This window comes from Schistocerca piceifrons, chromosome 8, assembly GCF_021461385.2.
Source record: "Schistocerca piceifrons isolate TAMUIC-IGC-003096 chromosome 8, iqSchPice1.1, whole genome shotgun sequence".
NCBI classification, from domain to species: Eukaryota; Metazoa; Arthropoda; class Insecta; order Orthoptera; family Acrididae; genus Schistocerca; species Schistocerca piceifrons.
Window position 1 is genome coordinate 284,962,699 of NC_060145.1, and position 27,642 is coordinate 284,990,340.

At 45.2% G+C, this 27,642-nt stretch overlaps 1 protein-coding gene across 1 annotated transcript in view; it reads left to right on the top strand.

Annotated features, from left to right (window-relative positions):
- The window catches only part of LOC124711405 (fibroin heavy chain-like), a 93,671-nt gene extending 69,398 nt beyond the window's left edge, over window positions 1–24,273 (top strand). Inside the window, exons 2-6 of the mRNA XM_047241464.1 lie at window positions 6,314–6,532; window positions 7,112–7,478; window positions 9,948–10,298; window positions 14,721–15,031; window positions 21,765–24,273. Of these exons, the coding sequence (XP_047097420.1) occupies window positions 6,314–6,532; window positions 7,112–7,478; window positions 9,948–10,298; window positions 14,721–15,031; window positions 21,765–21,980 (1,464 nt within the window). The 3' untranslated portion in view covers window positions 21,981–24,273. The remainder of the gene's footprint in view (window positions 1–6,313; window positions 6,533–7,111; window positions 7,479–9,947; window positions 10,299–14,720; window positions 15,032–21,764) is intronic.
- Window positions 24,274–27,642: the final 3,369 nt, after the last annotated feature.

Here is a 27,642-nt window from a genome sequence, read left to right on the forward strand (position 1 = left end):
CGTATCCACTCTTTCCACTCTAAATGGCACCTCTCCTTAAATGTATATAAATGCAAGACAATTCGTATGAACAAGAGAAATTATGTTCTACAATCACATTATAGCACTAATGGAAAGGTTTTCTCGTCTTACCTGGATGCAATAAACGAAACGGTATGAAACGAGCTAACATGTGAGGCCAGTAGCTGCCGATGAGAGACATACATTTGTTGGGAGGAATCTGAGAAAGTGTAGACCGTGTAGAAAATTTTGGAGTACCATTGTTGCTCCACCATCTGCGGTTCCCATTAAGTAGCCTGACTGCTGTGCTTGATGGACTTAAAAGGCGCACTTTAACACCGTAAAGCGGTCATAGAACCTATATGAAATTGCAACACAGATGGTCGGAAAACTTAAACTGAAATACCTGGAAAGATGAGAACGTTGTGCTCATGCAACTACTCAGAGAGGAATTCGAGGTGGCCTCTTTAAGAATTATACAGTGTCATCTATATCTCACGAGACAATCATGACAAATATAATAGGAGAAGTGACGGAGCATGTACAGCAATGTAGGCAATTACATTTTACCCGCTCAATAAGCGAATACAATCGTACAAGAAGTGGCTGATAGTAGAATAGATTGTAGAATATGTGCTACATATAGATTACTATTGGTGAAAAAGCATTAGAGCTGACGTTCTGGGCATGTGCTGCTAAACAGAAGTTGTCTTGGTTGCAAATTTTGCTGGTGATAATCTCCTTCTATTTGCCTTTAGTATAGATGAACTTCAAAGACTAATGGAACAAATAAAGTAGATCAAGCTTCAAAGTAAGCGTGAAAAATCAATTATGATAAGACTAAAATAGTGTGTAATCATCGTATCAAAATGGAAAATTCTGTAAATTAAGAGTAAAACCACAGAAACAGTTGGTGAGGTTTTGTATTTAGGGCAGTTGAAGAGAGCAAGTAGGTAGGCAGTAAAATAAATAAACAGAAATGTAAAGATTGCCTTGGAGCGCTTTTGGGGAAAGTAAATAGAGTTTCGAAAACTGCACTTCCGATGTGGCTGAAAGGGGAAGTTTGCAATGAATGCGTGTTACCGGCTCTTACTTACAGCAGTGTGACATGGACATCCCGTGTGAAAACCAAACAAACACTGAGACCCGAGGACTGATCAGTGAGGAATCGTGAGATCTGGGTTGGCAGTTACAGAGAGAGCCTGGGGAAAAAGGTGGAACTGGACACAGACTGCGCGAATCGTGCGAGGGAAGAATGATTGCTGATAAGTCTCTGAGTGGGTTCGAATCTTCCTGATTTTGTCTTCATGCACTTTTCGCGAGATATACGCAGGAGAAAACAATATATTGATTCACACTTCTGGGAACATACACTCTCGAAATTTTAATAGTAAATGCACAATGCCTTTCTTATCGCGTCTGCCAGTCGAGTTGGTTGAGAATCTCCGGGATGGTTTCGCGTTCAATAAATGAATCTGTGTCGAAACGTGCAGCACTACTTTGAATCTTCGCTGTTTCTTCCATCAATCTTAAATCGTTCAGGTCCCATCCTGACGGGAAAAATTCAAGTATCGGTCGAACGAGGATTTTGTAAAGTACCTCCTTCGTGGGAGGACTACACTTCCTGAGGATTCTTCCAGTGAATCTCCTTTCCCAGAGATTTGTTTTACGAGGTCGTTCCACTTTATATCCAAAGTAAATATGACCACTGATAAAAAACTACGGTGAGTGTCACGTGTAGCCTGGCAAATGGATAGTAAATGGAACAAGGTAGGTCCTTGCTGGACTCCAGAAAATGAGAAAAAACGTCTCACTGGAATGTGGGTAGCTGACATTAGGAAACATACAAGACCAACCTGGATGGGTGTAGTTGGAAACTGCACAACACGGAAAAGTATAAAAAGGCATTTATCTAGCTGTGGACATGAAAAGATGTTGACATTGGTGATGTCAACACTCTCCACTGTTAATACAGTCCCTGTCCACCATTACATGAGGTCTGACAGGTGTTCGTTTAGTCGTGCTTCTTCCTTCGTGTTTAACGGTTGCTGTATCTGTTCCAATATTTATTTGTCCAGGAAAGTGCGCTATATGATCGAAAGTAATTGGACAGCTATTAGTGGACATTGACATGGGGCGTGTGCACTCTTCGCTTTTGTGATGGCTTGAACTCTGCTGGCGTAACCTTCAATGATGCGTCTGATGTCTCTGGAGAATGACAGTACATTCTTCCTCAAGAGTTGAAACCAAAGAAGGTAGCGGTATTAGACACTAGGGTCTGGAGCGAGGTCAACATTCTGACCCCTCCCAAAGATGTTCCATTGGGTTCAGGTCGGAATTTTGGGCAGGCCAGTCCATTTCAGGGATGTTGCTCTCCACATTCTGCCTCACAGATACTGTTTCATGACAAGTACACTGTCTTGCTGATACAAACAATAATCGTCTGCGAACTGCTTCTCTACTGCAAGCAGTGCACCGTGCTTTAAAATGTGTTCGTATTCTTCCTGATTTAGCGTTTGCTTAAGCGCGATAATGGGATCACACCCTAACCACGAGAAACACGGCCATACCGTAACACAATGCATACTTCAGTACTGATACTACACATGGTGGTAGGTAGCGTTCTCAAGGAATTCACCAAACCCAAACCCTTCCATCTGATTACCACAGGCTATAGCGTGCTTTACCACTGCAAAGACTTCTGTCCAGTGGTGTAGCACTATACACCAGCTCTGACTACAGAATATACGACTTATGACGAGCTGTTGCACCACTCTACCACATTCTCTTTAACGTATTCTTTAATGCACAGTCGTTGTGTTAGCTGGTCCGCTGGTAGCACTTTGGAAGTCACGGGTGATTCCTTTCGCTCATTTCGTGGCCTCATTTTTTACAGACACCCTCTCCATTGCTAGACGGTCCCTGTGCGCCAGTGCATGAGGACTGCCAGGTGTCGGTTTAGTTGTGCTTCTTCCTTCGTGTTTCCACTTCACAGTCACGTTACCAACAGTCGATTTAGATAACTCTAGAAGGGTTGAAATGTGCCTGATGGATTTGTATCTCAGGAGCTGTCCAATAACTACTCCACGTTCGAAGTTACTGAACTCAACTGACCGGCCCATTTTGGTATTACTGCTCCTCTAATGGCAACACAGTACTCCTCGTTTTATATTGGTGGGTCCACCTATCGAGACATCTAGTGATCAATTCCGCATTACATCCAAGTGTTTGAATACATTTGATCATATATATTTTCTTTCTGTTTGCTGCCCTAGAGAAACTTACTTTGTGGAGAGGAAATTCCCCTTTAGACCACGCAGGCGCATTAGGAAAGGGAGTGGGGATAGGGCAGTACATCGCAGGCGGTGGTCTGTCATAGGCGGAAAGACAGGTGGTGTGCGGCGAGCCGGAATGCGGCGGCGAGACTGGAGCGACATTCCAGAGACGCCGACTGTCCACTGTAGGCCGCCGGTGGTCGGCGCACCTGCGCCGTCACCGCCAGCACACGCGCAAATGAATTGAGAAGTCGCGAGGCAAGGCCAATGTGCTCGCTTACTCCACGCTGACGTGCTGTGGCAGCTGGCTGTCAAGGCTGATTGTCGCTGGAGGTCGAACGGACTGTAAACGATAGCAAAGCTACCGACGCTCTGCTTCGGGTCACAGCCACGAGGTGGTATCCAAAAGTTCCCGAAGTACGAGAGACGTTACGAAAGTAAGTTTCGCCTTGGTTTTTCATATGGAAACGTTATTTCCAAAAACAAACACACCGTGGCACCACGAGCTATAAACCTAGCACTATTTTTCCAACACAGTTGCCACCGACATTGGGACGTTTATCGTAGCGCGTAATCAGTTTGAAGAAACCGCACTGGTAAGACCGGACGCCCTGCCACGCAAGGAATTGCCGCACAACCTCAGCACTGTTTCGCAGATGACATTCCGAAAGTGCAGCTTTCAGTACATGGAACAGGTAAAATTCCTATGGGGTAATATCGGGGCTGTAGGGCGGGCGATCCAGTCTCTTCCGTACGTAGCGTCGAATCTGGTCCTGTGTGTACCTTCCTGTGTGTGGTATTGCGTTGTCATGCAAGAGCACAACACATTCACTCAAGAGCCCTCGTCTCTTTCGTCGAATGTTGGATCCAAGTTTGGTGAGCTTGTCGCAGTAGCGTGCCGCATTGATGGTCCAGTGCTGGAGAATCACACCAACCTTTCCAGTGGAGGATAACAATTTGAATTTTCTCCTCGCTGGTGAAGTGAGATGCTTTCACATCGTTGGGGGGCCCTTGGATTCTGGGGTAAATTGGTGCACCCTCGTCTCATCCCCTGTGATGATACCGAAAAGGAACTCATTTCCCTCTCCCACGTACCGCTTCAAGTGATCGAGGCTGAGCCCTATTCTTGCATCCTTGTGATCTGGGTTCAGGAGGCCTCAGCAGCCATCTTGCAGATACTTTTAAGTAACCCAAAACATCATGGAGCCTGTGATGGGCACGGCTAATATGTCTGACACTGTTATGAGCCTGTCTGCTAACACCACTGCTACTGCAGCAATGTTGCTTTCATTCGTGGATGTGGACGGACGCCCACTTCGACTTTTATCCTCCGCACTCTGCCTTCTTTCTCTGAACATGCAACACCAGTGACAAGCCATTTGAAGAAACATGACCTCTTCACCATACACGGTCTGTAGGCGTGCATAGATGATGAAGACATTAGTCCCACATGTTCAGTCATATTACATAATAGTACGCACTTACACTGGTGACAATGTTGTCGGCATACATCTGTATCCCATCATGATTTGTCCTCGAATAATCTCTGACACGCCGGTCTGCTGCTACCCTCTCTTCTTCGGCGCTTTGCGCATGCGTCATTCCTCCCCAGCTGATGCCCCTTTCGTTGTTGAATCAACAATGGGTGAGGATTCATATGGCCTTTGTTTGTCATCTAGTGTATCATCTTTTTTTTTTTTCAAAAACAAGGACGAAACTTACTTTTGGAACGTCCCTCGTATATTAACTAAAATTGTCACTTCTAATTTCAATCTTTTAGTGCACACACCTTTCAAATTAGCTCGTTAGGAGCGAAAACACAGATCACAAGGTTTCTGTGACTTTTTAAACGCAGGCAACCGATAGAGAAGCTAGAATTATTTTAAATCTAGATCAATACTTTTCAAGAGACTTTACGGTGTGCGGCAGAGGGAACTTCCGGCATCACTATCAGTTCCCACCCTTCCCTGATCCATAGGCTAGTGGTGCGTGGGGAGGATGGTTGTTGATAAATCTCCGTATGAGCTCTAACTCTCTGATTTTGCCGTCGTGCTCATTTCGCGAGACATGTAGGAGAAAGTAACATGCTGCCCGGCCCGACTCTCCTTCTTACACATGCTCTTAGAAATTCAACGGTAAATCTCTCAGTGCTACATAAATTTCTGTCTTGAAGGTCTGCCACTGGAATTTTTAAGCATCCCGGTATCACTTAGCAATCGATACAGTGACGAAACACTCCGTTTCTCGTTCGATTTTCTCTTTCTGTTAATTCACCTATGAAGGGTCTCAGGCTAAAAAATAATACTCAAGAATCGCTCGTAGTCTCGCTTCTGCTTATAGTACAATTAATTTTACGTGGTCAATCTAGGTACCTTACTGTTTCCAGAGGTTTGTCGGCAACAGCGTAATCGATAAGTAACGCGTCTCTTCACCTATTTATAAGGACTGTGTTGAGTTTCTTTACGTGCAGTCAGCTGCAAGTCTCTGCACGAATTATAGAATCTTCGAAGCTCTCCCTACGTACAGTGTTTTAGTGTTGTAGCACCACCGTTCTGGCGTCAGACGACCCAATAGGTACCGACCGACCGACGTGTTATACTCTGTGAATGGCATCATTTGCACGAGGTATGGAGAGACACAGGGTAAGCACACTATTCTCTCGGCCAGCATCGGATTTCCAGACCTGAGAACCGCTATTTTTCATTCAAATATCTCATCAGTTGGCATCATGAGGCATGGGGCTTCCTACGAAAGAGACAGTACGAGGAATCGAACTGCAGCCCTCTGGATGCCAGTCAGTCAAGTTTAGTTATGGAGGAAGACTCCTGTAGACTCTATTGAAGCTTAACACACGACAAGGCGAGCTCGAATGTTCGTCGACTGTGAGAAAAATGGAGGCGTTTTCTATGTGGACAAGATATACAGTCCTGTGTAACATGAGTTAGCTCCAGCGCATACATCTTGTAGTGTGTAGTAAGCCAGCACTGCTGCTACAGCTCTGGTGGCGATCGCTGACCTCTGCATCATGGCTGTTGCAGGTGATGCTCAGCTGCGCCCTGGCGCTGGCCTCGGCCTACTACGACCACGACCTCGCGCACCACACGCACACGACACAGTGTGGACACCTGCCGCTGGCCGCCGCCCCCGCAGTCGCCGCTGTCGCCGCCCCCGCAGTGGCCAGCTACTCGGCAGGCTCCTATTCGGCTGGGTCCGCCTACTCCGCCGGCGCAGCCTACTCGGCCGGCGCCGCTCTCAGGGTGAGCTCAGTTCCACTGCACCTGTTCAACACTCTAATAGATCCCACCTAACAGATGAGATATCAGTCATCCTCATTATGTACTAAGAAGAGCTACAGTTCACGTCTTTATTGTCTCGGCAGCACAGCTGTCGTTACTTTGTGTCAGCTTCTATTAGAGGCACCACGCATCTACTTTCCCGTGCTGACAGTGGCTGCACTGACTTTTGTGTAGTTAGGTGATGTTACAACTTTATTGCAATTTCAAGAGTAAAACGAACACCAGCTGCAAATTACAGGACAAGCAAGTTCCCAACCTCTAACTCAGCATCTTTCTGTCTGTCCCTCTCCCCAGCAGCAGATGATAAAGAAAGTATATGACTGCATCAGACATTATCAATTGCGCCCCAATTAGTTACAAGTAGCAACTGAATAATCCACTTTGATCATCATAATTATATTCTCATGACAATGTATGTAAAACTGTGTAGCAAACAGCCTGAACGACCATTAGTGAACATTGTAGTTCTTGCCTTTATTAACTATAGTAACTTAGGTGATGGACACCTCCCCTTCTTACCCAATGCACATCTGTGTGCAGACGGCAGCTCTAGCAGCCCCTGCAGTAGCCTACTCGGCGCCGGCAGTGGCGAGCTACGCAGCACCTGCGTTGGCCGCTTACTCAGCACCGGCGGTGGCCTCCTACTCTGCACCGGCTGTGGTGAGTGCGGGCTACTCTGGCTACTCCGGCGCCAGCAGGGCCTATGGGGGATCTGCTGCCACCTCCTACACCTCGGCCATTAAGTCCGTGGTGGCCGCCCCCGCAGTCGCCGCCGCCCCTGTGGTCGCCGCCGCTCCTGTAGTCGCCGCTGCACCTGCCGTCGTCGCCACTGGCTACTCTGGAGGATACTCTGGGGGCTACTCGTCTGGCTACTCTGCTGGCTACTCAGGATCGTCTTACAGTTCAGGTGAGAGTGCAGCAACAAGAAAAGTTTTCGTTTGCCGTATTCGAGCTTATACATTAAGGCCTTTGATATCACTACCCTTTTATTCACGAGTAGACCACACACTCATTCTTGTCTGTGATCACAGTGGCCTGGACATGTCCAAAAGTGTCCAGAGTCAGTCTTGCAGCTGGACTGAATGTCTCCCAATTCTAACAACTTCATTGTACCACACTCTATAAGTATTTGGTGGTAATACCAAGAAGCAAGATGGAATGGGACGATTATACAAAATTAATATTAAGGAAGGCAGATGGAAGACTTGGATTTGTTGGAAGAATTCTGGGAAAATTCAGTGCCTCTGTAAAGGAAATCACATACAAAACACTATTTCAACCAATTATAAATTATTGTTCCGGCGTTTGGAGTCATTAGCAAGTAGTCATGACTACAGACTTTGAACGAATAGAGAGACAAGCTGCTAAGATTGTAACAGGTCGGTATCCTCCATATGAAAGTGTAATAGAAATGCTCAGGAAACTTTAATGGGCGTCCCTCAAAACTCTCCTCGGTAAAATTATAGATCCTGTATTCGAAGAAGACTGTGCGACCATTATGCAGTCACCATCGAATATCTCATATACTTATAATGAGAATATGACAAGAGAGATTAGAGGATATGCAGATGTATGTACGAGAGATACAGTATTTTTTCTGTAGCTTATTACACGAATGGAATAGGAAAGCAAGTTGATAATATAAGTACAAGGTACTATCCATAATACACTGTAAAGTGACTTGTAGAGTATGTAGGTGTAGTTGCTGACGAGTCACAGATGACTAGCAGAGTCACACGTTTTGACGTTCACTGCACACCAGGCTTGTCATTCCGTCGATCATCTTCACTTAACAGTAAAAGAACGTTAGGAGGCTTTTAGAAATATTTACTCAGAATTGCCATGTTTATGGGAAGGAGAAACCAAATCCCATTCCAACAGGAATGTAAGAAACAGGGCATGCAACGAACTCACCAAAATTATAAAAAGATGCTATGAATAAAGTATGCATTACTAAATGTTTGTTCTTACCACCCCTACATCTGCTTACCCATATAAAAAGCCCTCCAAACTGAGTCAGCAGCGAGAGCAGTTGCATCAGGTCAACCAGATGACTTCGCCAGTCGCCGAATCACTATGAAGTGCTGGGTGTATCACTATGACCCCGAGAGAAAGGACTGTGGAAACACTTGGATTCACACCAGCATCGAGAAAAGGCAAAGAGCAATCCATCATCAGGCAAGGAGATGCTGAACCTGTTTTGGGACTGGCATGGTTTGGAGCTAACAGATTATATTCATAAAGGGCAAACTGTCAGAGCAGCATATTACTGAAATCTCCTGATGACGTTATGAGTACTATCAAGAAATATCATCGTGGGATGACGAGAAGGTGTCAAAGGAGGTGGATTGGCGCCATGACAAGGTGCCTGCCAAATCTGTACAGTACACAGTCACACTTGCTTCTTTGGGCTATCAAATTTTGTACCCACCTCACCCCACCCCTCCACCCACACAACATTCTCCTAACAAGCTACTGAGTGAATTTTTCCCCTTTTCTTGTATGAAGAATCCATTGAGTGACAGAAGCGTCCGAATTATGAGATGATTTTTCGAGTAATAACATTGTCTGAACAGTTAAAATGTCTCTGTCAGGTCATCCATCGTTGGGAGATACGTGTTGCATTACAGAGTGAATATGTGGGGAAGACTGTGAACACCGTCGCCAACCTTCACGGTCACAGCTTCAGTTTTTGAGGTGACAGTTAAAACTTTATGACTGTCGTTGGTAAAGCTACAATGAGGGAACATTTCACAAGGGAGTATACTGGGAAGACTAGCACGAAAATAAACCGTAAATTAAAACACATTAATAAAATGTATAAAATAAAACATTTCAAAGTAACAGACTAGGCGAGAATTGGCGAATCAAGGATGACATAAAAACCATTGTTCAGACATTAACTTCGGTAGTTCTCTCGCCAGTGGGGTGCAGTTGGTCACCGAACGCAACCTTGGATGTTTTGAAGGCGAATTTAAACAAGTGGACAAATAAGACAAATGGAATTAGAAGTATTACTTCCGTCATTATATATTGTAATCATGGTGAGATTTCACATGATGTAACATCGCGTTTGTGTTGTTGATTACGCTGATACTTCTGCAACCAAAGTCGTAACTAAGTCATCCATCATTGGTAAAAATGTTTCGCTTTGAAACGTGAATACATAGCGAAGTACACAGTTGGATTTTTAGAGGTGATGAAACTTTATGAATACCCCTCGTACAGACATAAGACCTGGATAGGTGATGGAATAGACACGTTTTTCATCATTTGTTGTTCAGTTTAGCCATCCTAACTGGGGTACTTACCCTGTGAGTCTCAAATAAGATCGAGAGGTTGTTCTGTTACTGAGGGGATCCCTCGCCTGCTGCAGGAATCAAGTCCGCCGCAGTGATATCCGCCCCCGCAGTCGTCGCCACTGCCGCCCCCGCCATCGCCTACAAGGCCGTCGCCCCCGCAGTCGCTGTGAAGGCGGTCGCCCCGGCAGTGGCCGCCTACTCGGCCGGTGGCTACTCCGGATACTCCGGCTACTCCAGCGGCAGCTCCTACTCCGCAGCACGCCTGGGCGCCGCCGCCAGGTACTCTGCCCCCGCAGTCGCCGTCGCTGCCGCCCCCGCCGTCGCCGTCGCCCCCGCTGTCGCCACCGTCGCCGCCCCCGTCTACGCAGCTGGTGGATACGCCGCTGGTGGCTACGCTGCTTCCAGGCTGGCCTCATACTCTGCAGGTATGAAGACACGGAGCACTTTCGCCGCTACAGACGTCGCACATTACAACTTTTTTGTTGTTAGGTTCAAGTAAGGCGCTTTTGGTCAGATACGTTTATATGACGAAATGATACTGATGCGAATGTAGTAACTGAATTCTACTATTAATTCAGCCCAAACACCCACAGTAGAGAAAACTGTTCCTCTTCTATAGTTCCTTAATGGTAGCTGATTTGTAGATTTGGAAATAAACACTTGTTAGATAGGGCAGCACTATAAGAAGCGATAGTGGCAACACAATACGAAACAGCAAATAATATTTATTAAGAATATGTTACAAATGATACTTAACTTTGATGAAGTTTGATTTGTGGCACTTGATGTCCCAACCTAACATTGTGATATCTAAAATAATTTCGCTCTCTCTTCACAGTCTTTGATCTTAACTCTGGGTTGGTCCAAGTTCTCCGTAAACAGTGACTGATAAGTCGGAAGGTCGTCTTGAGAGTATTGTACTGAGCTGACTGCACGCACTAAACAGTGCAGTCTGGTTCTTAACTGTGTAAGGGTCTGCAGCACATCGTGTTTTAAGCCAGTCAGAGGAATGATTTACATGTCTGACAGCACAAGACGGAAGCGAAATAGTCTTGATGACAGTGTTCCCTACTGATTGTCAACACTGTTGATGGACGTACACGACTTAGTGAAGGAACTGGTGCAGAAGTAGTGCTACAGGGGCCTAAGGAGCACTAGGTGAATTGTTGTGCCTGTGTGTTGGCAGTCTCTCACAGTATTTTTTGTTGCCTCTTGCTTGGTATACAATAGGTGGAAACATGACATTTAAACCTTGTGTGATAGACTTTTTGTATTAGACGTTCTCGGTCCACTTGTAGCGTAAATAACCTATGAAAATCCTAGCTTTGACAGTACCCGCCAATGTCATCGTCAGGAAAGCTACTGACTGTTGAAGAAATAAATGAATTTCTCAGATGTAACAGATGTAGCAGTGCTCACTGCGATCAAGGATTACATTGGATCAACGATGAAGCCTCACACAGTATCTTTGTTCCCATCACGATGTATAATACGGGACGTAATCCTGTGTGGTCATAGGTACACTGCATATGTCAAGTAGGTTATCGACATCACTGTGGACTCAGTTTAAAAAACACGCCTATGCACGTACTAAGCATTCATATTCTTCATCTGGAACGTATTTCCAGAGTATTAAATCGAAAATAGTTCCCAACTTTCAGATCTCACCAAGATTTTTTGGAGCTTGTCCTTAGCTGAAGGCAAAGGATGGGACTGAACATCCTCTCCCAAGTATTCCCAACTGGTACTCCCTATGAATCTCCACCAGTTTGCCTGGTATTTGACTGAAACTTGCTGGCTCTTCAGTGGGCCATTACCTGCTCAAATAACCCTGCTCTACTCTTAAGTGGGCCATTACTTGCTCAAATAACCCTACTCTACTCTTAGGGGTAGGTGCAGTCTCGAGGTACAAAGTACACGCCTTACACACTACTTCACTCTCGGTCTTATTTCCACAGTCATAAATGACTTCGAGTCCTACGAGTCTAAGGGAATTAGAATGTGGTTGAACAATTTTTATTAAGGTTTGGGTTTGTGGCTCAGTAGTCCTTGTGGACGTGCACTTTTTATCGATGCGTGAATCAGAATAACAAACTGATTAGGAGCTAGGCGTTTACGAAAGTGTTTCCGTGGCAACAACTAACCAGAAAACAAGGTAGGAACCGCCTTCTGTTTTTTCATCGTTGCCATGTCGATCTATGGGCTACATTTCCGACCATTAAAGTACCTCTTAATTCGTTTTCTTCATGTGCTTTGTTTCATTCGGCTTATTACTTTAATGTTCAAAAGAATGGACGCAGCAAGCAGCGAAATTAAGGAGAAAGGTGGTGAGGCTGCTACGATTCTGTAAGGCGAACTCAATAGCACAGGTTACAGCGAGAAGTACGAAGAAATTGAGTTCCGAATTTCTTTGCTGTTGATGCCGCTGCCACGGACAGCCTGGACGTGCTGGCTAACAAGGAACCGACAACATCGACACTTTCCATGTTGGTCAGTCTCGTTGCTGCTCCTGAGTACGTGCTGCATTATACATCGTGATCGAAACTAAGAGGTTGCGAGTGAGGTTTCATCGTAGGCAGCAATGAACACCTTGCTCGCAGCGGGCACTACTGTTCCAGTTACATCTGAGTAATTTCTTTACTTCTTCGTCAGTCAGTTGCTTCTTTTACTATGACTATGATGGATACTGTCGAAAGTTCGTATTTTTATCGATAAATATCGCTACAAGTGCACCCAGAACATTTAATACAAACAGGACATTTGTTGACCTTATCCGCAAAACATAAAACACAAACTCACCTACAAAATTTAATCATGTATTCTTATTAGTATACCGTATGCACTTAGTAATTAAAATTTCGATCTTCGATCCTTCCCGGTGTTGCAATGTTAATGGTCGACAGTGCAGAGTTCGTTCAGAACTTCCTGAACCAGGGCTCCATAGTTGTGAATCGGCACAAATCAGTAGAAGTCAGTCGCTGTCAACATAGTCAACCCAACAGTACCAAGCTCCTACCACGCCGTAACGGTGAAGTGATGCAAGTGTTCACGAATTGATCCTCTATTTATAGGGACGAATATAATTACTGACCTAGCGGCTTGAAATGTATGAGAGACAACGAAATGAAACGAAAGAACAAAATAAAAGGATGTTTTCTTCACAACTCCTACTGAGCAACGACGTCTGTCTGTTATTCTTGAATGAACCTAGTTTCTTAGCTTCCTGTATTAGGTCGGAATCAAGAAACACGACGTTATAGATATCTATTCAAGAATATAGCGATCCTTTAGTAGGAGCCAAATTCGGCAAGTTATCCATTCAAATTAGTTGCATGAATCTTATCAGGTAGCGTATAGTGAGATTATTTAATCATTCATTTTCAGTTCTGAAACGAATTGGAATCCTATTTTCATTAATTTTGCGATCACAACTGCTGAGGTGTGTGCTGGTGCATTGTTGTGATGGAAAAGGATTTTTTTGCGATCCAATCGCCGGCGTTTTTCTTGCAGATCGGTTTTCATACAGTCCAATAACGATGAATAATATGCACCTGTAATAGTTTTACCCTTTTCCAGATAGTCGACGAGGATTATCCATTGCGAATACCAAAGGACAGGCACCATAACCTTTCCGGCCGAAGGACTGGTCTTCGCCTTTTTTGCTGCAGATTCTGCCTTGGTAGCCCATTGTTTAAATTATTGTTTGGTCTCAGGAGTATAGTAATGTATCCATGTTTCATCCACAGTGACGAAACGACGCTTAAAGTCTTGCGGATTCTTCCTGAACAGCTGAAAACCATCCTTCTAACACTTCACACGATTCCGTTTTTGGTCAAGCGTGATCAGTCGCGGAACCCATCTTGCGGATAACCTTCTTATGTCCAAATATTTATGCAAAATATTATGTACCCGTTCATCCGAGATGCCCACAGCACTAGCAATCTCACACACCTTAACTTTTCTGTCATCCATCACCACATCATGGATTTTATCAACGATTTCTAGAGTCGTAACCTCCACAGGGCGTCTAGAACGTTCAGTATTTGTGTCCATATGGACACTTCGAAAATTTTGAAACCACTTATAAACTGTTCTAATCGAAATTGCAGAGTCACCTTAACGTTTATCAAGCTTCTCTTTAGTTTCCTGAGGCGTTTTGCCTTTCATACAGTAATGTATAATCACCACACGAAATTCTTCTTCGTCCATTGTTTGACAATCACTCAGCTTCCTTGATTCACACGAATGCCAAACACAAAGAAATAGACCAATATGGCTGAAATTTGGTGTGCGTTCTTTCCAAAGATGCTACTAACTAAACATGACCTCGATACGCGCCGGTGGTGCCATCTCTCGGACCTGACTTTTCAAACGCCTCTCGTGGTTACTTTTACACAATTTGACACTCTTTGAAAAGGACAGCGGCTGCGTGTACCTTAACCTTCAAGTAGTGACTGTAAGTACATATATAATGCCAGCACTGCATGACGAAAGCGCGATCTGTTCCTCGCCCCCCCCCCCCCCCCAAATACCCGGTCAAGCCACTTGCCAGGTCATATGCTGGGAGTCAGTCCAAAACACCTTGCTTCCCCTGCTACCCGCACAAACCTGAGAATTCGCACAGGACATTGTCAACAAACAACAGATATACATAAAATGCCCCAGCGAATGCATAGATGCCCCTGTGTCAGCGAATTTCATCTGAAGGATAGTGGAGGAGACGGATTCCCAACATGCGCCAGTAACTTGATTTCCGTAACGCGATTACTGTGGCAGCCCTTCACGTGTGGAGGTGCAGTTCCCATCAGCAGCCGACTGTTGGCGTCTGACTGTGCCCGTTTCTGCAGCTTCCAGCCTGAGTGCCGCGTCGGCGTACCGCGCGGCGGCGCCGGCCATCGCCGTGCAGAAGTACGTCGCCGCCGCCCCCGTGGTGGCCGCCGCCCCCGCAGTCGGCGTGAGGTACTCGTCCGCCGCGGGCGGCCTGGGCTATGCTTCCAGCGGCTATGCGGCCAGCGGCTACGCCGGCTACTCCGGCCAGGCGGGAGCCGTGCGCTACGCCGCCGCCGCCGCCCCCGCCTACGTCGCCACGGCGCCAGTAGCCGCTGTCGCTAAGGTGCCCGTGGCCGCCGCCGTCGTCAAGCCCATCGTCAAGGAATACGTGAGTACCGTCGCAAGCCCAGCTCTTAATTTGCTCATGCCCTCGAGCATTTATACTGTAGACTTTTCTTGTGTCGATGCACCACACAAAATATTTGTGCACACTGGTCACCTTGGAACACTGTAAACGGTGTAGAACTGGCGCCAGGCGGTCGTCGACCCTCCGTCGCTGACGCAAGTCGTGGTGGTGGTGGCGTAGTGCGTATGTGACAGACAATCGTATGTGGTCGTTGCATTAAGACAGGTTAACAGGGTGACTTGACAGAATGGCAGAAAGGAGCTACCGCGAATGGACATGTGCCCGTGACCATATCGTGAATGACGTCGGCCCGATTTGTGGGTGTGCCAATGCAGATTCTCCATCGGGTCTACGAGGAAAGGTATACTGCTCGCAGTCATGTAACTCGGCCGAAGTACAGTTGTGAAAAGAAAAGCGGCAAGGGCCACAGACCACTGTCATACCTTGTCACTCACAAACATTTTCAGACTAGACAGAAATTTGTGCTGTCAGTCAACGCAGATCCATCTCAACCAGTTTCGTAATTTGATACGACTGACATTCGGAGTTCAGTAACTCGCAAAAGAACATTTCTCTCATTGGCACATGTAGCTACACGTCTTCAGTGATCCAAATGACATAGAAATTCAACAGTAGCTGCCTGTAGGCATGCAGTGCTGTCTAACGTATCGCAATTTTGTTCCTTTGGAAACGATTCAAGGAGTGGAGTGCACCGGCGTCCCACTGAATTTTTACCACTCAGTGTGTGTGGAGGGTGTAGTTCAAGCCAGAGGTGATTCTGTCATTTTGTTAGAACGTTTTGCGTACTCTGAATAGATCCCACTTATTCAAGTTACCGTATACATGAACAAGGTTATTTTAAAATTCTCGATGGCCAAGTGTTGGGCCTTTTCACTCCCGTGTCCCAGATGACAACAGCTGTGTCCACAGGGTTTGCACACATACCACAGAATGAAAACGCATTTGCTATTCCCACTAACAGTATTTCTCTGGGAGGTACTGCACCGTGCCAGAAATTTTCAAAAGTTTATTTCCAAGATGTGCAGGAAAACACCCTCCATGATGGAAAGGCGCAAACCCTTATGTCAGCCTAGTATGTCTGGCTCATTTAGAAGTACGAAGAGTCTGGCGTACTATCTCTGCAGTGGACAAGGTTATCTTCCCCTGGAGATCACAAACGACCTCCTTCTGCCACAATAGCCACAGGAAGAGCTCAAGTATGTGGCTGAGAAGTCTATCGGAGGCAAATCCACAGAAAACTCTCGACCTGCTTGGCCCGTTAGCAGAGAGATGTGTAAAACAACCTAAGCCAGATGCACGTCGTAGAAGATGGAAGGAAGCGCCTCCAGATCTACAGTGATGGTGATAACTTTTTATGGCAGTGAGAGGACTTCTCAGCCTCTTAGAAGTGGCTGATGGTGACGATGCCGGCCGTTGTGGCCGAGCGGTTCTAGGCATTTTAGTCCTGATCCGCGCTGCTACTACGGTCGCAGTTTCGAATCCTGCCTCGGGCATGGCTGTGTGTGATGTCAGGTTAGTTAGGTTTAAGTAGTTCTAAGTCTAGGGGACTGATGACCTAAGATGTCAAGTCCCATAGTGCTCAGAGCCATTTGAACCATTTTTGATGGCGACGATGATGCTGACGCTGGTATACAGAGAATTCACCCTGTAGAAGACACATATCAAACAGATGAGATCAGTATCTGGTGTTGACAGGCCGCTACGTACCTGCATGGGTGTCTGCTTGCAGTGCTGCGCATAGGTGCTAAAAGCGGCGAGATAAAGGAGTAATACAGTTAAAATGATTCAGGCAATTCCACAGACGTACGTCTGGGTTAAGGTTGGAGGAGAAGGGGAAGAGAAGGGTCTTGTGTGCAGAAAAATACTTAGGAAACTTGATTATTTTAAATAAACCATTGGGAGAACGCTAAATTGCAAAGCGCATTATCTTTCTTGAAAAATATCGCTCTCCAAAGGGATGAGAATCATTTAGAGTCCCTAGAAACACGGAGTTGCGGTAATCCAAGACACTGAGAAGAAAATCGTATCCATCATTCCAACACCATCCTGTTTTAACTGCTTGCCTGATAAATACAGTGACCTCAGGGCAAATCCCGATAGGGACGATGCTTTAAAATTATGTTCAAAGTAGTCCTACATTCAGGAACTGAGCATAGGCGAGTAGATGCGGGAATCCTGTATCGCAGTTCTAGACGAAGTCCAAGCGGAGGTGGTTTGCCGTTGCCTTCCTCCAACATTTTACGAGGTGTCAAATGTATATCTGTGTCATGTGTCTGACTGTACAGTGTAGTGTTGCGTTCGCGTTGTTGTGGATGAGGGGATAGTAGAGTGTGAAACCCAGTGCCAGCACATAACCTAATCCTCTCCAGTAGCACCAAGTGGGCTGCCGAACTTAACGTCCTCACCGTCAAAGATGTCATGTGAGCTCGCTTCCTGCAAGGCAATGTGGAATTTAATCCAAGACTTTGGCGCAAATAGTGGTGATCAGGAACTTAACGCCACCATCTCCTCTCCTCTTCCTATCCAAATACTGGCAGTGAAAATTTTCTCCCACCATGGTTCTAATCGGTCCATCTCCGAGTCGAACGTCACTGCACAGGCCTGCGTGAGCGACCTCGGCTATGGAGGCGGTTTCTAAAAAGTACCAGAAAAATGAAAGATCAAGGCATTTGCATGTTAACCTTTCCAAGGTCGCAGCAGTATTACACAATCGTCAGAGCAAGAAAAAGAACTGTGGGCTGATGCCGAAAGCAATAACTTGCCATTACTTCAGCAAAACGTGTAGCAAATGGCTAATGAGTTTTCCAAAAGACAGTGACGTGTAAGGGATGAAGCGCCACTGATGAAATCGAGTCAGCCCTCTACACTACAGGAAACGAAGAATAAAGCTTCGGTTTCTGTACGGAATTTTAAGTAACTACACAATTTAACGAACTCTCGCGAATGAATACGCGGCTGTAGCAAGAGAGCACGACATCTGTCATAATCCAGCAGCAAGTTAGTTCCTTAGAAAATAATCCAATCTTGGGCAGCTTGCTTTATGGAATCGTTCTGTAAAACAACGTCATAGTTCAGGTTTCCATGTCCGACCATATCTTTGTCGTCTTATTCTTTCGGCTTTCAAAAAAACAGCCCTGCGCAACTTTGTTCGCCTGATCATACAGAAATGGACGGCGCGTGTTCTTTTCAATTTACACCGGGCATAATTCTCATAATCCGACGCGGCCAGTTGTAAAGCAAAAATATGGCTCAGTAAACGTAGAAAAAGCTAGAACGCCGCTCCAGCAGCACACATTTGTTTGGAAGAGGAGGCCGCCGCTCTTTGAACGCGCGTAATAAACATCCAGAAGAGCCGCGCGGCCGCTATTTCAAAGGGCGCGCGACGCCACGGGCTCTGCCGCAGTAATTAAGAGCTCCATTTAAAAACTGTAAATAACACAGCAGTTGCGCGGCAGAGGCACGGTCCACAAGTCGTGAGGGAATATCACCCGTGATTCATAGCTCTGTCCGTCTCACCTAACAGCCCACTAGCTACCAGATTAACTCGCTCCCCTGTCGTCCGGACATCGTACTGCTACAGCACTTTCAGGATTTACGTTGTTGCCATCACAGAGCGTATTCAGGTAGTCTGAGAGATCAAATATATAAATCTGTGCATCATAATAATTGTATCAAAATTAAATTCCTCGAACAGTTGCCTTCTATTTTCTTCGAAGGAATCGCAGTACCATATACGGTAACGACGAAGAACTTGTTTGTAGCTTTTAATGAGCACCTCAACTGAGCAGAAAATAATTTCGTCAATGTACCAAGATATTCGCTTGTCTCTATGCCCTCCAGAAGTTTCGAAACATATTTCCATATGGTGAGGGACGTAAACTAGAGCAAGCAGCCGCGCGGGATTAGCCGAGCGGTCTCAGGCGCTGCAGTCATGGACTGTGCGGCTGGTCCCGGCGGAGGTTCGAGTCCTCCTTCGGGCATGGGTGTGTGTGTTTGTTCTTAGGATGATTTAGGTTAAGTAGTGTGTAAGCTTAGGGACTGATGACCTTAGCAGTTAAGTCCCATAAGATTTCACACACATTTTTTAGAGCAAGCACTCGTGATCCAAAACGGCACGAGTAGCAAAAATTCTACACTGCTAGAACTCACAATGAATACTTGTGTGCTCTATTTCTGCAACATCCATCTACTTGACCGTGCCAGTGCTTAATACACGCAATTGGGATGGCTGCGTAATGGCTACGTGAGTAAAACGCGCTGCGCCTTCATCAGCTGCACACTGCGCATGTTCCCGAGTACCTCGCACCAAAAATCAAGTACTCCTCGTGTCGTCATAATCGCAAGGCGAGATCTCACTTACCTAATATTCTAGCCGCACTCATTCATAAAACAAAGGCACATTAAATTCCTCCCTATAGCTATCCGCGTCTCGTACAAGCTGTCGTGCACTCTACGCACAATTCGATTCCCTGTAGTATTAAACTAAAAGAGTAACTTCTTTCCCTAAACAGCTAATTTATAATAGCCACTTTCTCAGCGAAACAGTAGAGGAAATGTTGTCATGTTCGACGAGTTACGCTTTCTTCTCTTTTCGTCTCTCAGTCGCTTCCTTTTCCCTGTCTACATTACCTGTGGTCTACCACACTACTCCCCTCTTCCTGTCTCCCTTGACTCACATCTTTTCTTGCTGTCATTTCTAATGTACCCCTATATATATATATATATATATATATATATATATATATATATATATATATATATATATATTCAGCCGCTTCCTTCCCAGAATAGCCATGGATCTCAAACGCTCCACCTAACACGATACCCATACTGATCTGCTCGGGTACTAGTCCATACCCTACAGCCACTTCTCTTCCAAATTATCCATCATCAAGGCGCTTCCTTTCTTATATTGCAGCATTTACTCTACTAGTTATCTGATTTATCGATATCATTTTAAAGCAACAACTCACTTCCGTCACCACTCAAAACACATAGTCATAATTTTACAACCATTTTAATACTTTTCAGTTGTGTATATAGATTTCATTCTTTTTAAAATAATGGAGTTCCATGTTTTGTTATTTTTCTCTTACATTATTTTTGCTACTGAGAGAATAGTCTCTTGTAAAGAGGTTATAGGACGAAAACAAATAAAAATAACACCAGGGTAATGGAATGTGGTCGAAATTACATCAGGCGATACTCAGGAAACTGGATTAGGAAATATGCTGCAGAATAACTGATGACAACCGATTTAGAATTTATATAAATTTGGCAAGTAATAAGAACAGTGTTTATGAAAAACACAAAATTGTTAACAATTAACATAAAGTTAAGCCCACCCGGTTAGCCGAGCAGTCTAAAACACGGCCTTCCGGAGTGGGAAGGAGCGCCTGGTCCCCGGCACGAATCCGCTCGGCAGACTTGTGTCGAGGTCCGGTGAACCGGCCAGTCTGTGGATGTTTTTTAGGCTGTTTTCCATCTGCCTCGGCAAATGCGGGCTGGTTCCCCTTATTCCGCATCGGCTGCACTATGTAGGCGATTGCTGCACAAACAAGTTATCCACCTGCGCGCACACCACCATTACTCTACCACGCAAACAGAGGGGTTACACTCGTCTGGTGTGAGACGTTACCTGGGGAGAGGGGGGGGGGGTGTCCACCGGGGGCCGAACCGCACAATAACCCTCGGTTCGGCGTGGGGCGGCGGAGGGCCGAAGTGGACTGCGGTAGTCGTCGTGGGGTTGTGGACCACTGCGGCTGCGGTGGAGACGGAGCCTCTCCGTCATTTCTAGGCCCCCAGTTAACGTACATACATAGAATATAAAATTAAGTGACAGGAAGTCTTTCCTGAGGTTCTTTGTCTGCAGTGAAGCCTTCTACCGAAATGAAATGTTTACTATAAAGATTACAGGCGAGGGGACAATAGAAGCTTTTCTAAATGTGGTGTAACAGAACAAAACAGAAGACCATATGGGTCTATGCTGTAAGTAACGAAGAGGTATTATATTAAACTGGGGAGAAAAAAAATTATGGCACACTTCGACAAAAAAAAGAAGGGGCCGGCTGATAAGACACATTCTGAGACATCAAGGAATGATCAATTTGGTAATGGAGAGAAGTGTGGGGGAAAATGGAAATGAGCGTTTGGCGTCATTGGCCGGGAGGCCCCTTACGGGGCAGGTCCGGCCGCCTTGGTGCAGGTCTTATTACATTCGACATCACATTGGGCGACCTGCGCGCCGGATGGGGATGAAATGATGATGAAGACAACACAACACCCAGTCCCTGAGCGGAGAAAATCCCCGGCCCAGCCGGGAATCGAACCCGGGCCCGTACGACGGCAATCCGTCATGCTGACCACTCAGCTATCGGGGGGGACCAGTGTCGGGGGATAACAATTGCAGGGGGAGACCAATACAGTAAGCAGGTCAAGTGGGTATAGGTTGCAATAGTTCTGCAGAGATGAATGGCTTGCAGAGGATAGGCTAGGGTGGAGAGTTGCATCAAACCAGTCTTTGGACTGAAGACCACGACGATAAGCAGGCAGAGAGGGAATTCTTATTATTGACAAACTGGAAAAGGAAAGAGGAGAGTACAACAGTACCTTTCCACACGTTATTTTCCTTCCAGTATTCCAAAACATCGTTTTTCTACCCTGTCTCACCCTCCCACTTGCACTCTGCCCGCAGGACGACCACCCCCGCTACGCGTTCGAGTACAGCGTGCACGACGCCCACACCGGAGACATCAAGCACCAGTGGGAGCAGCGCGACGGAGACGTCGTGAAGGGACAGTACTCGCTGGTCGAGCCCGACGGCTCGGTCCGCACCGTGGACTACGTCGCAGACTGGGAGACCGGCTTCCACGCCACGGTCCACAAGGACAGGCCACAGGCGCACCCCTAAGGTCGCCGCCGGACTACCACCAGCCTCGCTCACCCTCTCTGGTCACGTGTCTGCCACAGCCGTGCACGTCATGTTCTCCGTTGTTCCATTACTCTCTCCAAATTCCTGGTGTATTTTTGACCAGGAGACTTTCTCGTGTCTAAATCAAGTCTACTGACACCCCGAACCATCTTTCTGCCCACCTTCGGTCGTCCAAAATCTTGAGACAACTCTTGCCTGGCCGGCCTCTTTTCGTGGCATCGACTATCATATCTCAGTCTACAAGTTGTTCGTAAGGCCAGATTCCAGGTGCACATGTGGCTCAAAAAGTATTCATGATCATTCTTTGCCTGCATGGTGCAAATACCTGTAGACAGTAGCCTTGGGTAACTACTCCTCTTTCTGACACTGGGAATAATTCATGAATGTTAGCCCAGATCCATCGTATCAACTAAGCCACTAACCTCGCGCCATGAAATATTTCTGCTATATTTAAAACAGCAATGTTTCCTCTTTCGGCTATAATTATTGTTTATTTTCCACTATACGCCATTTTCAAGCGATAGTTAACGTGCGTGAGGATAAGCCACCAAGCAGTCCAGCCATCTGCATATAGCGGACAAGCATGAAACTTTGGACAAGTAGTCGGGCAAACAAGTGGTGTGCAAAACGTTTAAAAGTAGTGGCAGAAATAGAGCACTGCACACTGCAAGCCAACTGTAATAAATTAACTTGTTGTAGCAGCGATCACCAGTGATGACATCAATAACAGAGTGCACATTGAGTCATTATTTTCGATCGTGTCAACACGAAGACCGCTTGAAAATGGTATAATAGCAGAAATTGGACAATAATGGAAATGTTTCAGAAATTTTGCACGACTGTGGTATCTGCCCGAAAAAAAGTAATTTCCGTTATCGTTACTCCCAGAACATTTAGAATGCGAAATGTCGCCCCGATTTCCATACTTTTCGGGTTCTGGAAATAATGTATACTTAACTTTAAAAAGCGCCGTACAGAGAGGGAAGCAGCGAAGCAACACAAAATATAATGCGTTCCGCTGTAACTTGTTTATCAGTGCTGACAAACGTGAAACCTTTGACATGCTATTCAATGCAGGAAAGAGAAATGTGTAAATAACTATGACTGTAATGTTGAAGTGGCGTTCTCCCTTCTTTGGATGTCTTACCTCCAACCTCTCAACGAGTTCGAATGTATATACTCTCTTTGTTTCGAACCGCCTTTCTCATTTCTTGAGCACTTTGTACTATTTTATTGCTCCACATGCTGTGTATAATCAGACGCTGTAAATGATGTGAGCTTCTGCCACACAAAGTAAAAGCTCATTCTCAGCATTATTATTACCCCACAATTCTCCACATTTCTAACGTCGTGGGAAAGATGTTCGTATGTTGGGAACTTGGCTTCATATCACGATGAGGAACATCTTCACTTTTCACAGAGCGTGCCTTATTTTGCTGAGAGAAACCTTTACTGTGTGGTACAAGATGAATGCACAAGAGAATATGTAAAATTCTCATTTTGAGATTCTCTCTTCCTATAGCCTCTGGAGGTAGCAAACGATAAATTTTTTACTATACGAATGTAGATTACCAGTCTGCCAATGCTTTTTGTCTTGAAATCTTATTCATTATTCCCACAAACTCTTATTCACGGAAATTTCCCCTATTCAGCACCATTCACCTCACAATTCCCGCATATCTTCCGTTGCAAACGATTTGTGGGTCTTCCTTTTGAGCAGAGAACGAACCTAAAGATTCAACATACAGTCTAAATCATATCATTGTATTACATGTATATATTTATATTCACTTCATTATTTTCTGGACTACGTTTTGCGTCATCAGACATCAAGAATAATGTCCTAGACAGTATTATATTTTTCTCGGCTGCAGAAAATATTTCTCTGCAGCGTTTTCCGAGAACTGCCGCATAGTATAGAGCTCGCTGTCAGCTTAAAGCCAGCTAATAGTATCGCTGCATTTCATTCGAGGTGTATTTGGTCGATGGAAAATACTTTATGTTTAGTAAGTGGTTCTTTTCACAGCAGGAACTTCGAAGCGCTAGTCCTAATTTTTGTATATACTGTGCTCTTATCGCTTTCACGTGCAATCCAAATACATTTATATACCCATACACAAAGAGTACATTCATATATCAATTTTACTCACACTGGTGTTGTTCCAGGATGTGCACATATCATTTTCTATCGTATGTAGTTTTTTTATACCATGGTGCTGTTCATTAGCGATATCATTTGTAAGTAATAATTCAGCTTCACAGTGAACAAGCTTGTAACACAATATGCTTGTATAATAAGTACAATTTGAAATGTAAATGACATATAACTGTACATATTATGTATACTTATATAAATGTATGTAAGTACATGCGTCAAATAAATTTTTGAAATGATATTGTATTATTTCTTCTCTACCCTCGTGTCGATTACCATACTTGCTTTTTTGAGAATGATTTATCTTGTATCAGAATAAACAGAAGGGCTCTGCGACAAACACATACAGACAATAAACACTGCACTGAAGCTGTAATCACATTTTTCAGTTAAGAAGATTCCTAATATTCTCTTTCCTACTCCTGAAGACGTTCGTATAAGCCAAAGAGTTATTCGGGACTATTATGAATTCTTGAAGGAGTACCTCTTCGAGTCTCCCAGACACAAAACATGGAATGTTCTTTAGTTGTTGCATACAGAGAAAATTGTAATAAGAAAAGGCATTAAAATGTCTATTCGTAAGAATATTATAAAAAAATTAATAACTCTGAAGAGAGAGCTACTTCTCTATGGAATATAATTAGATGAGGTGAGAAGCTATAGTGCAAGATTAGACACTATACTGTCAATTATAATTCAGGAACTCTAAATATTGGCGGAAATTATTTCATGGATGCGTACTCAAATGGAAAATTTTTAATTAAAAGACTTCTCAAGAATGCAAATTCGATGCTCGTTGATAATCTGTACTCCAGATCTTTCTATTAAGGGTAGGAAATTACGAAACTCAAGCATATTTTTAATTAAGAGTATCTTCATACTAACAGAAAGTTTTCTTCTGAAAGACATACGAATGGGAATTTTCAAATTACACTTTGCTATAGTGATCAGTAGAAGGGAGGCAGCTTTCTAGAGGCTGTCTTTCGTTCTGCAGCTTTGACAAGCTCGTTAGGAAATAAAATAATATACTCACAAGCTGCGAAAAAACACAGTGACCCGTATATGTAATAAGTTTCCTTTAATTTACGTCTATGGTCACAATCTTTTCTGTTTAACATATTACCGGTTTCGGTCTTTAATGACCATCATCAGATCTGTCTCATAAGAACAAAGTCCTAATGCACTGCAGCCATAGTGGCATAGTCAACTGTTAAATGCGGAGTCAGCACCAGCATCGTCAAATACATATAAATCACATCACATGCACGAGTCATGTTGTCAGTAAAACTACTGCTCAAAAAATAATATACTAACTGACAAAAAAGTGAAGCATCCAAAAGAGGAGAAGAAAACAAAACGAAAATCCTGGAATTGAGAAGGTCTGTGATATTATTACGGTAATGAAAAAAATCGAGTCAAATTTATGATGAAGCTGGCAATATGAGCCCACTCACTTATCAGAATGACGTCGTCCCCCCTCCCCCACACGACTCTGACCCGGATTGATGATGCGTGGATTCGCTTGTCCCTCAGGAGTGGTGGCATAAAGTCTTTGTATCTTCTCCTAAGGCAAGCTGGCCCAAGGCTGCTGTAATAATTGGTCCTTAACATCCTGTGTACTAACACTGGTTCCACACATTTTCTTTCGGGGACGCATCTGGGGATCTTGCTGCCCACGAGAGATCCTCAGTTTCACGCATACAGTTCATACAGACACGTGCATTGTCCTGTTGAAACGTGGCATCACGATACAGTCGCATGACGGGTAACACGTGAGGAAGCAGGATGTCTATGGCGTACCGTTGTGCCCTCAGATTCCCTCAAATGCTACCAGCCGTGACCTGAGGTCATACCCGATGGCTCTTCACATAAGGCCGCCAAGAGTAATACCGCTGTCTCTCTCAAAAACATTGGAATTATAAGGTCTCTGCCCAAGTCGCCGCGACACAGGCCGACGGTCATCCTGAGTAGTTGCTGAGCACAATGTGACGCCACTCGTCCGCTGTCCACGCTTCCTGGTCACGGCACTGTTCCAGACGCAGTTGTGTATGTTGTGGTGTTAACAGCAGCCTACACGTGGAAAGGTAATTCCCTAGCCCGGCTGCTACTAGTTTCCGACCGATGTTGTGGCATGATACAAAATGTCGCAAGAGTCCGTTATTTGGTAGGGACATACACTACGTGATCAAAACGGTCCGGACACCTCCAAAAACATACGTTTTTCTTATTAGGTGCATTGTGCTACCACCTACTGCAAGGCACTCCATATCAGCGACCTCAGTAGTCATTAGACATCGAGAGAGAGCACAATGGGGCGCTCCGCGTAACTCACGGATGTCGAACGTGGTGAGATGATTGGGTGTCACTTGTGTCATACGTCTGTGCGCGAGATTTCCACACTCCTCAAGATCCCTACGTCCACTTTTTCCGATGCGATAGTGAAGTGGAAACGTGAAAGAACACGTAAAGCACAAAAACGTACCGGCCGACATCGTCTGTTGACTGACAGAGACCGCAGACAGTTAAAGAGGTCGTAATGTGTAATAGACAAAATGGCTCTGAGCACTATGGGACTTAACATCTATGGTCATCAGTCCCCTAGAACTTAGAACTACTTAAACCTAACTAACCTAAAGACAGCACACAACACCCAGTCATCACGAGGCAGAGAAAATCCCTGACCCCGCCGGGAATCGAACCCGGGAGCCCGGGCGTGGGAAGCGAGAACGCTACCGCACGACCACGAGCTGCGGACTGTAATAGACAGACATCTGTCCAGACCATAACACAGGAATTCCACACTGCATCAGAACCCACTGCAAGTACTATGACAGTTAGGCGGGAGGTGGGAAAAGTTGGATTTCATGATCGAACGGCTGCTCAAAAATGGTTCAAATGGCTCTGAGCACTATGGGACTTAACAGCTGAGGTCATCAGCCCCCTAGAACTTAGAACTACTTAAACCTAACCAACCTAAGGACATCACACACATCCACGGCCGAGGCAGGATTCGAACCTGCGACCGTAGCGGTCGCGCGGTTCCAGACTGTAGCGCCTAGAACCACTCGGCCACAACGCCACATCTGAAAGACGGTGACCATTCATGTTCCGCACCAATCGCATAAAAGTGGTGCTAGAAGCGCCACTGTGAGGATTCAGATCAGGTTTAATTTAAATACAGGCTGTAACGGTCGTGGCCGGCCGCGGTGGTCTAGCGGTTCTAGGCGCTCAGTCCGGAACCGCGCGACTGCTACGGTCGCAGGTTCGAATCCTGCCTCGGGCATGGATGTGTGTGATGTCCTTAGGTTAGTTAGGTTTAAGTAGTTCTAAGTTCTAGGGGACTGATGACCACAGATGTTTAGTCCCATAGTACTCAGAGCCATTTGAACCAATTTTTGTAACGGTCGTGAGCGTTAGTTATCTTTGAGATTGGACGTGGGGAATTGGTGTTAGACAGCAGGGCCTTTAAGGAGACAAAGACGGCAT